This window comes from Habropoda laboriosa, unplaced genomic scaffold (assembly GCF_001263275.1).
Source record: "Habropoda laboriosa isolate 0110345459 unplaced genomic scaffold, ASM126327v1 scaffold346, whole genome shotgun sequence".
NCBI lineage: Eukaryota > Metazoa > Arthropoda > Insecta > Hymenoptera > Apidae > Habropoda > Habropoda laboriosa.
Window position 1 is genome coordinate 698,116 of NW_017100529.1, and position 10,897 is coordinate 709,012.

Genomic DNA, 10,897 nt, shown 5'->3' on the forward strand with positions numbered 1-10,897 from the left:
CTGCATTCGAAAGAAGAAAAAAAGAGAGAAAAAAAAGAAAAACCGTCAACAGTCGACTGTGTACACGAATAAATTTTCCATTCGATGCACGAAGACATTCTTAACGAGTGCATCATGTGTTCGCGGCGAGAAAGCATCGAGTTGTAACGCGTGATGCTTCGTTAGAGCGGAAATTCGACGTGCACCAGGACCAAGTTTGTACAAATCATTTCGAAAGATGAAAAAAATCAATTAAGTCCCTCAGCTCAGCGCGACGTAATAACAAACTTCATTCTTCGAATGCTTGCCATTTCATAACTCCACGAAGCTAATAAAAAGTGGCGCAATATCAAAACATCGCTTATCAAAAAAACCAAATGCACAATTACTGAAAACATATGCGTAATGATTAGGATCGTTAAAGCTTAATTGTAACTCTTCAATTATTACTTCTGTCTATCATTAACACGTCCTGATAGTCCTTTTAACGACAAGTTTATACCGGGTGAAAAAAAAGAGAGCTAATTAAACGATGCAATTAGTAACATAAACATATCCAAGATATCCATACGACACAATGTTTCCATTCCCACACAGGATGTTGTGGTGATTTTTTTTTACAATCGTTTAATCGTCAATTTACGTCATGGAGATTAAGGCACGTGTTAATGAACGTGTACAAGTATCTACCGATACACAGACACATATATTCAATTTCGAACGAGTTCAATTGAACGGCTCGGAGATTGAAAATAAAACGTTCTCCCGATCGGGGTAAGAAATTTGAATTTGCAAAGTAGCCTATACTTGACACGAGAGGTATATATAACCATTTCGCGGCGTTTCAGCAGCTGTTACGCGCTCTACGGGAAGAGTGATCTTTGAATGGAGATGAAGCGAGGCGATGCATTTCTCAAAACACTCGAGTAGTGGTCGTTCCACTGTACGAGCGATGCACAACACGGGCACAATTTGTCAAGGAGCATCCTTATGTAACGCGTGCACCGAGAGCTACTGTCGTGCATGCATATGTATGCGGTGAATAGGAATGGACTTAAAACGTGAGAGATTCTCCCGTGGTATATACATCCAGTCGGTAAACGCGACTGAGCAATTAGAACGGCGTCAATGAACTTTCCAGGCAGAAAATGAAGATCGCTGAAGTACCGGAAGGGGGCGCTTTGTTCGCAATACGTGCGGAGAACGATCCAGAGATCACTACGATCGATATATAGGTAACGAGGTACGGTGATAACGAAGCCGTGGAGTACAGATGATACGGAAATGAATAATGTCCCCTTCAAGGTTTCGCGACAACAAATCATCGCTAATTAACCGTAGCACACGTCGTATTCCGTAACAAAGAAGATTAATTATAAGGGAACCTCGGAAACCGATGAACCTGCAAACAGAAGGAGAGAAGATGACGTTAATTAATGGCTAGCTACTCCGTGAACTTTCACGCGTGTTTACACACCTGTCCAGTCTATTTACTATGATCTATATTTGTGTGGAATTTAATCCGCTGATAATACATAGGAAATGCTACTTGAGGATTGTAATCCTTAAATTCGACAATTTACGTTACGAGAGATCTTTCTTTCTTTGTTTCAGAGTATCAGCAACGTGATGAAAGATGCTTCCTACTTCTCCAGATTAGGATTGAACTTACTGGTACATAACACAAATTCACAGCCACTGGTCAAAATGACCGCTAGAGAATTTATGTTTGGTTACGAATCGACACTTGTTACGCTCGGTAACAAGGTAATGCCATCTTGGATCAAGTTCGATAAACTGGGTCTTATCGATAGAGTGAGTTTCTTTTAAATGCAAACGACCAACGTGTAAAACCAACAACGACAGCTTTCAAGCGATAACTGAAAATTGAATATTAATTTAAACGTCTCCCTAATTAATATCGAACTACTCGTAATTAACATTGCAATATTTGTTATCAACGGAGTGATTCGTCTATTTTTTCTTTTTTATATTTTTCGTACTCCTTGCTACACAACTTGAAATATATCGTTGCGTTGAATTTTATTTAGTAAAAATCCGTTCTTCTGAAAAGTGTTTACCCTACAATCCTGAATACCGATTCCATCCCTGCTGGTGTTTTGCGGATACTGCAACGAGGCACCTTTTTTATCCACAGATGTACGATTTCGAGGGCGATTATGAAACCGTTTACACAGGAGAAACCGACTTTCGTCTGACAGGCTTAATTGAAAAGTACAACGGCGACGTAAATCTGCCGCAATGGACAGGGACGTGTGCGAATGTGAACAAGGCTAGCGATGGTGTAAAGTTCCCAAGTTACATTCAGCCGAATGATACTGTCTTATTCTTTAGGAAAAGTCTCTGTCGCAGTGCATACATGGTATGTTGAACTTTGGTACCTGCAATACACCAACCATTAGGGGAACATGCATACTAACAATTTCATAACATCTAAACAGATTCTCGTGCTATTCACTACTACTGGTAATTTATCACACGTACACGCATGGAATATATAAACGACTATCTATGTGCAATATTAGGAAAAATCATTAGCAATAAAAAAACATGTATGCATTATTTTACAGAAACAAGTTGACGAAACGTATATAAACGGCTTACATTCGTACAAGTATAAATTTGTCGAGAACGTGTTGGACAATGGCGCGTATAATCCGGAGAACAAGTGTTTCTGTCGCAAAGGATACTGTTTGAAACCTGGCTTAATCGATGTCACCGATTGCTACTATGGTAAGACCAATTAAACAACAGCCATTGTATCGCTACCCTGTATCACTGAAATATAAAATGTGACACGAACCATGAATCATGTTAATTGTAAAGATGCACACATCGTACGCAATTAACAATTTATCGCGTCGACGTTACTGTACGGTATCGAAGCGCGTGAGTTTATATCGATTCACGTTAAAAACGAATTAATAAAAATCTCTGATTAAAATACCTTTGATCCCTGTTTACGTGAACAGGTTCTGTAGCTGATAAAACATTGAATAATGTTAGATATTAACGTTGGTAAATATGCGCATACAGCAAATTGAATAATAATGCAACATTGATAATATGATACTATCAACGTTGAGAACACAGACCTGAAATATGAATGGTAGAAAATTTTATATTGATATGTTGATTTGCAAACCTTTGTGACGATTGCAGGCTTCCCAATTGCTCTCTCGTATCCACACTTTTTCAAGAGCGACCCAAGCATCTTGGAGGCTATCGAGGGTTTGTATCCAGATCCTGATCTTCACGAATCTTTCGCCTATGTTCAGCCCAAGTCAGGTCTTCCGATACAGCTTGCTTTCCGTTTCCAAATCAACATGGCTTTACAGGATATTAAACACATGGCTAGAGTAGAGAAATTCGACAACTTCATTTTACCGCTACTATGGTTCGAAATCGTAAGTACTAACTGTCGTTAATATCGAAGCTTCTTCGAATATCGAAACATATCGAACATATCGAAATATATCGAACATCCCGATATCGAAAATATCGCATCGATACTGTAGATACAGTTATTACCGACGTAGTACCTTTGATAATTTTTCAAAGACTACTTAATGCTTAATACTTCTTTTCGTTATATAACATAAAAATTGCTAACAATAAAAAAACTATTGGCATTACCTTACTTTATTTTTAGAATTAATTAACTATTTAAGAAATGAACTATCGTACTAACAAGTAAACCATTATATAATAAATTAAATTAAAAAGATGTTAATTTTTTTTTTAATATTTCATTTTTTAGGGAATGTACGAATTACCGCTGTCGATATACATTCGTTTCTGGTTTTATTTAAACATCTTACCTGTTCTCCAAGACATTCTGACTTACTCCTCGCTGTGTGCTAGCGTTATACTTATTGCGCTTGGTATTCACAAAATCTTTTTGTACCAGCCAAATGGACCAACGTCGCTCCGACAATGGTTGTGTTCTGAAATAAAAAATCCAAAGATGCAATGTTTGAGCAATAGACGAATGTCGTGTAAAGCCAAAGAAATGGATACCTACTATAGTACGTTACTGCCATCGAAGGATGTGAATACTGCACCCGATGTAACGACGGAATTGTCGTCTTTAAAAGAAGATATCGTGTGATTGATACTGTACGAACAGAACTCTAAAAAGAGGCTATTTCTCGTATAATGTATGAGAACTAATAAGACGCATCGGACCATTTTGGATTTCGAGATACTACAATCGATTAGTGAGAAAAATCGAAATCCTTGCCGATAAGTAGGAAAGTACACTTATTTTCTGATGGAAGCTTGTCTACATTAAGGTTTTCAAACGACACAGTAGTACCACAGAATTCAAATCCTAAAGTAGCATTTTAATCCTAGAATGAAAATATAGTTATGTAGTTTATTTAATATAAACAATCATAAAATAGTTAATCAATTTATTCAAGTACAATCATAACGTGGTGAGTAGTGACATCTTTTTTCAAACTTTCTGATTAAACTTTAGTATCGTGTGTCAGTACAAACGGTGCAAATTCGGAATACATTAGTCTCTACTTCCACGTATATAAAATGTTCTGTTATTAAAAAATTTATTTCAACATGTTTTTTTTAATAAGAACAGAAAATTCTGTTTCTTTTGGTGATGGTACTTTGAATTTTTGTTGTTAAAAGACCGGTACGCTTATAAAAAAGGGGAGGACAAAAACACAGATGCAATAATTGTTTACTCAAAAGATTTAAAACTTTATACAAACGATTATGCGCATTAAGACTGATACTATAGACTGGTCATAGTGATTAAGTGCTTTATATGAAATCATAATGTTATTAAATGTAAAAAATAAAAGAAATGAAAATGTTATCATTTAAAAAACGATTAACATGTAAAAATCGTATCGTGTTATTATAGTAATTATGTTATCGGTAAAATATGTGTTGCATAAAAAAAGACATCAATTTGGAATTGCACCGTTTGTGTTTAAAACTGAAAGATTTATTTAAAAAAAGGTAAAGGGGAACAATATTTTCAATTGTAATTTACTTTAGCCATACATATAAAATAATTATTAGTATCTTAGTAATAAATTTTTACAATTAGTAAGTAATATATACTAAGTGCTATTGCTCTGTATGAGCTTTTAAAAGTATTATATCGTATAAAGAGCATTGAAATATATATTTTACGATTCTTCTTTTTCTGATAATGAATACAGTAATCGTAATTTTTCTATTGTCAAATATAAATGCCTAAACGCATTGAATTATATTGTTAGTTTTTGATTCAATTAGTTAGCTTCATCTCAAGATATAACTTTCTTTATTACTATTTAAATATTTCAAAATTATCAAAATTTTATTTATTCCATAATTATGCGCATCGATCATAACCTTAAGTTACATGTTTGATGGATCATTCATTTAGAATTAATGGTTAATAAACTTTTGTTTTCTAAAGAAAAATTATAATTTCAAAATTATGGCTAAATTATATCGTGCAAAATAAGAAGAAATAACAAAAATTACGAAATATGAAAATATTACTTACCTGCGTAATATTTCAAAAATTTTTAAAAGTTAATATCTGTTTTTAAAATAAAATCGAATGTACTTACTACTTACATTCCAGTGTCAACATCTTTAATTAACTTTTAAATTGTAAATATTGTAGATAGAACGGATTTTTAATATACGTAGTATTTACACTGTTTATACATTTTTTAAGTCTATATATCATATACAATTACATCAAACTTCAAAAGTTAATAAATTTTTGTCCATGTTTTGTCTAAAGAAGAAACAACGAAATTAATGAAAGATACAACATGCACAGTTAAAAGATAGTAATTTGTGACTTTCTAATTTATAGATAGATTAATAAGAATGAATTCTTGAAGTTTACCAGTCTTGCCTCACCTATAGACTTAGTTGAATGCTGTAATCAACTAAGGAAACAATATTTTTGTAGTATGCAAATAAAGGCGTTCCTATAAAATATATTTTCATATTATTTAACATTAGTGGAGAAAGAAAAAAAAAAGCAATTCAAGGTCTTTGTATACATAAGTCCTGTTTCCTTCAGTTGTATATATCATAATATTTATAAGAATAGGTGTTACATACATGCTTCATACAAATACTGTAATTCTTGCCAGTGAAATGTTAATGGTATAAGTATTTATAAGAATTGCTCAATAAATAATGTTTATAATAAAAGACTGTTAAATCAATACCTTATCTTTTTGAATTTGAATACCTGAAAAATTATTGTTTGCTCAAATAATAAAAGAACCAAGTACATTATTAAGTGAATATTATAACATTAGATATTAAGTATGTAAAGTTAATTTCAAAAATTCATTACATATATAACACATTTAATTGGGTTTCAGTTAATATGTTTGTAAAAGATTAGCAACGATTTCTTACAAATACAACTTTCTGAGTAATGTATACAACAAATAAAGGATACAAGTAAATGAATTTATGATTCCATATTTATACAAGTATATATACAAATATTTTTTAATTGTTATTGTGTTATACTAATTCTAATGGACATTTCTGGTGAAAAACATTAATTCTGCGCCATATAGTTCGTAACAAATTGTTGTATTCCACCTTTATCTGAAACAATTATTATTATTTCAAGTAATTTAGTAGCACTGAAGAAAATGCAAACTTACTAAAATATTTACCGAATATTTTTTTGGCAAGGAGGGTATGATGCATTTCTCTACACGTTTTTGAAAATGTTGTTCGATCAGGAATACGTTCAGATGGATAGTACTTCATTAAATACGATTTTAAAATTTCTGCAGTTTTAAACTGGGTCACTTTATCTGCAGGTACGAGTATCTTTTTATTTTTACTTATTTGTTGTTTTGAATGGCTTTTCTTGTCATGTTTTTCTTGTGACGACCTTCTTTTTTCTGTACGTTGAATTACCGTGTTTTCCTCTTTTGAAACTTCTTGCTTTTCTTTATCTTTTATTACTGAAAATACTTTTTCACTTTTACTATGTACAATTTCATTCCTTTCATTGTCAGTTTTATTCTTTTTATCGAGATAAACTTCGTTTACACTAGTTTCGTTAGCGTTAATAGTTTCTTTACTCTTAGTTAGGGACAACTTATTATCATCAAACTTCGCCTTTTTATTTAATTCAGCATCCATATTACCTTTAAATAAATCTACATTTTTACGCTTCTTTTTACTTTCGCTTTTTAATTCCATTAAATCCTCCGTAACATTTGTACTATGATTACTTTCATTACTTATCGAAATTGTATCATCAGAACGTGATTTTACAGATTGCAAAATTTGTTCATAAACTGATTTACTTGCAACAAATGCTTTTTTATTTTTTAAATCTTTTTTTATAGATTCTTTCGAAGATTTTCGTGATTTTTTATCACGATTTTTGAATAACGTTTCATTATCCTCGTGAAGTTTTCGAGCACAAGTGAAACTTAATGCTTGAAAATCAGTAGTCTTATCTTCCTTGACAGCTGTTTCATTATCTTCTTCTGTTAGGTTTCTTTTTTCAGCATTCTCGTGCTCGGTAAAAAGAAAATGACTTTTATTGACATCATTTTGCTTTTTCCCTGTGCTGGTGCTTTTATTGTCATCTTGCAAAATGTTTGCATTAAATAAATATTTCTTTCTATTGCTAGACTTAGTTTCTAATAACTTATCGTCTTTTCTAAGTTCTAAGGCAGTTTTAAATGTAGGACATGAAATATTCTTATTTATTTGTATATTCTCTTCTAAACGATTATCGCTTTCTTCCCCTTTATTTGTATAATCATTTAAATATTCTAATTGTACAAGCAACTCACTATTCGTATTAAAATCGTATAAATATTCATGAAGCGTGTTAGCACTGGTACACTTACGCACGGAAGAAATCTGAATGTATCAAAAATAAAACCCAAATAAAATTACTAAATTTTATGCCTATATAAAATACGATACTACATACCAATTTAGACATGTCAAATTTATATTTATTTGCAACTTTAGTATTGCATAACACTTTATATTCAAGATCATATGCTATGTTATGCATATCATTTTGTTGGGTTTGACCATTAGATTCCAGAAACATTTTTTGATAATTATCCAATAACGCCGATTTTAATTGAGTATAAAAATGTTCTCGAACTTGTACAGCTAAACCCTTTATTTTTATGTCAGTACTTTCAGCTGCACATACCTGAGATTGTTTAGCATCTTCACGATTTTGTTTCGTTATCTAAAAAATCACAATTGAAATGAAGTAAAAAAAGTTATCAATCTAGCCTTCAGATATACATATACATATACCTCCTCGTTTTTACTTCTATTACTTCTTCGAATAGCAAACTGTTTCTCAATTAATTCTTTAGCTTCCCGTTTACTTTCAGCTAAAAGTTTTTCTCTTGAAACTTGTTGTCCTCCGAATTCATTTTCACTGTAAATTAAAACAATTCCATTCTAACAATCATATTTTAACAAAAAAAAAAAATTGCACTATTAATAAAATACACTTACTCTCCATCATGTTTTGATAACGCAATACCATCTAAATTACTACTGGGTTTCGATATTCGTGTTCTTGTTTGAGACATTTCAAACTGCGATACTCTTGCTTGAACAACATCTTTGTTTTTACATACATCACACCTATCTTTACACGGTGGCGGACTATCTCCAAAATATTTAGAAAATACTGCATGTCTACATCTACAGAATGTTTTATCGTTGAAAATTTACATGTTAAATGGATACTTATTGAGAAAATGTTTATATATAATATAACTCTTACTTTACTTCAAGGCAATACGCGACAGTTTTCTCAAAATTTTTCCATCTCAGTTTTACTAGTTCCGAATTTTTTTGCGTAATTTCTTCTTTAATAAGAAATGCAATGGGTCCATATTCTTCATTACTAAAATAAATTCTACAAAATGCCGGGTTACCATCTCTGCCTGCTCTACCAGATTCTTGGTAATATGCTGCTATATTTTGAGGAACTGTCCAATGAACTACAAATCTATGTATAAAATTGTAATATTAACATAAAATATCAATAAAATGACATTATAAATTTGCCATAAGATAGTGAAATTCACCTAACAGATCCTTTATCTACACCCATTCCAAAACTGCATGTTGCTGCAATAACAGGTATTTCGCCGGATGTCCATTTATTTTGGACTTCATTACGTTCTTGATTTTTTAAACCTGTAAACATTATTGTTACCATACTATTCTTTTTATTATTACTAGCTTTATGAATATTCAAAATAATAGGAACATGTACCAGCATGATATGCTAGTGTAGGTATACCAGAAATGGACAATTTATTTGCAATTACTTCAGTTGCTTCCTTCTTTCTACAATAAATAATACCACAACTTTTTTTCACCTAAAATTATTTTAAAATAAAATATAATATCTTTTGGAACAGACTTATCTTGAGAACCAAGAGCTTCTATAATAAAACTTTTTAGGTGTTCAAAAGGCTTATCTAATGCTTCTAAAAACCATACATCATAGTAAAGATTAGATCGAAATACAGGAACTGAGAATATTAAAGAGTTTCTCATGTTTAAACATTGCAGTATATCATCTTTTACCTGTAGAAAATATATCATAAGAAAGTAAGTTTAAATATTTGACTAAAATCTAAGCTTATGAAATATGCACCTCCTTTGCAGCAGTAGCTGTTAATGCAATTATTGGAATATTGGGACATAATTGTTTATATATTCCTAATTGCCTATAGCTGGGTCTGAAATCATGACCCCACTGGCTTAAACAATGAGCTTCATCAATAACAAAATAAGACAGTGCCTGTGCTTTCCTTAATTTTATTATTATGTCCTATGGGAAAATAAGTTCAATAATTACTTAAGCACATCATAGTGGGCATTGTACCATGAATATAAAATAATAACTTACTTGAAAATGCTTTTGTGCACCCATTTCAGGGGTAACGTATAATAATTTAATCTTTGGAGAAGTAGATGATAAATCTTGAATTATTGCATTTCTATCTTTGGTAGATGTGTTTGAATTCAATGAACTTGCATTTATTTTTTTGCTAATTAAAAAATCTACTTGATTCTGCAATAGTAAACTGATGTTATGTAATTCACATTTACATTTTCTTTTAACTTTGATTACTTGATTGATTAATTATATACCTTCATTAAAGCTAAGAGTGGTGAAAAAACAATTGCAACTTTATCATCTTTCATTATAGCTGGCAATTGAAAACAAAGTGATTTGCCAGATCCAGTTGGCATACATACAAATACATCTTGTTTACCTAAAATTATTTAATGTTAAAAATTTATTTATTTATAAATACTAAATGTCATAAGATTTCTTAAATTTTCAGATATTTTTAAATGTACAACCTTTATAAACAGCGGTGGTTGCTTGTTTTTGAACATCACTTTTGAAGACTTCATAACCGAATACAGATTTTAAAACAGTTGACAGCATCTTTTAATAACATAAATTGAATTTTTTAATTACAAATATTTAAAAAGTACAATTATTGTCGCATTATACAAAATTCTTCGTTTTGTTTCTTTATTATTATGAATTACTTCTCAAACACGCAGGTTACGTGAACCGTGCTACAACTATAAAAACCCGCCACCTTTGTTGGGACAAATGTTCCATATATCTAGTGCAACGAAAAATTACTATACATATATGTTGATAATTATTACTAACACATCTGACCACAATTTTCTAATGAAAACAAGGAATTACATTTGAATATTTTAAAGGATTGTATTTAAATTTGTCAATTCCATATTAATGGACTTTTAGGCAATTTTAATTTAAAGTTATATTCCGTTAGATAATAGTACTACAGAATGAATAAAACTTTTATTCTCCTTCTTTTATTATTTACGA

At 31.2% G+C, this 10,897-nt stretch overlaps 2 protein-coding genes across 2 annotated transcripts in view; one reads left to right on the top strand and one right to left on the bottom strand.

Annotated features, from left to right (window-relative positions):
• Positions 1-4,318, top strand: part of LOC108576540 (scavenger receptor class B member 1-like) — a 20,503-nt gene extending 16,185 nt beyond the window's left edge. The window contains exons 4-8 of the mRNA XM_017939552.1: positions 1,594-1,794; positions 2,138-2,362; positions 2,571-2,733; positions 3,163-3,407; positions 3,761-4,318. Of these exons, the coding sequence (XP_017795041.1) occupies positions 1,594-1,794; positions 2,138-2,362; positions 2,571-2,733; positions 3,163-3,407; positions 3,761-4,111 (1,185 nt within the window). The 3' untranslated portion in view covers positions 4,112-4,318. The remainder of the gene's footprint in view (positions 1-1,593; positions 1,795-2,137; positions 2,363-2,570; positions 2,734-3,162; positions 3,408-3,760) is intronic.
• Positions 4,319-6,553: 2,235 nt separating this feature from the next.
• Positions 6,554-10,474, bottom strand: LOC108576551 (ATP-dependent DNA helicase Q5-like). The gene is made up of 13 exons (XM_017939565.1): positions 10,387-10,474; positions 10,171-10,295; positions 9,926-10,090; positions 9,671-9,847; positions 9,423-9,600; positions 9,284-9,391; positions 9,093-9,204; positions 8,786-9,013; positions 8,512-8,703; positions 8,305-8,431; positions 7,961-8,233; positions 6,675-7,887; positions 6,554-6,603 (listed from the first exon to the last, which is right to left on the bottom strand). The coding sequence occupies exons 1-13, from the start codon at positions 10,472-10,474 to the stop codon at positions 6,554-6,556; spliced, it is 3,036 nt and encodes a 1,011-aa protein (XP_017795054.1).
• Positions 10,475-10,897: the final 423 nt, after the last annotated feature.

Excerpts from the sequence above, each read along its gene's own strand:
- LOC108576551 (XM_017939565.1), bottom strand. The coding sequence starts at position 10,474 with ATGCTGTCAACTGTTTTAAAATCTGTATTCGGTTATGAAGTCTTCAAA. Across the intron at positions 8,432-8,511 it reads TTATCAAAACATGATGGAGA|TGAAAATGAATTCGGAGGAC; the intron begins GTAAGTGTATTT and ends TTTAATTTACAG. Across the intron at positions 6,604-6,674 it reads CCTTGCCAAAAAAATATTCG|ATAAAGGTGGAATACAACAA; the intron begins GTAAATATTTTA and ends TAATTGTTTCAG.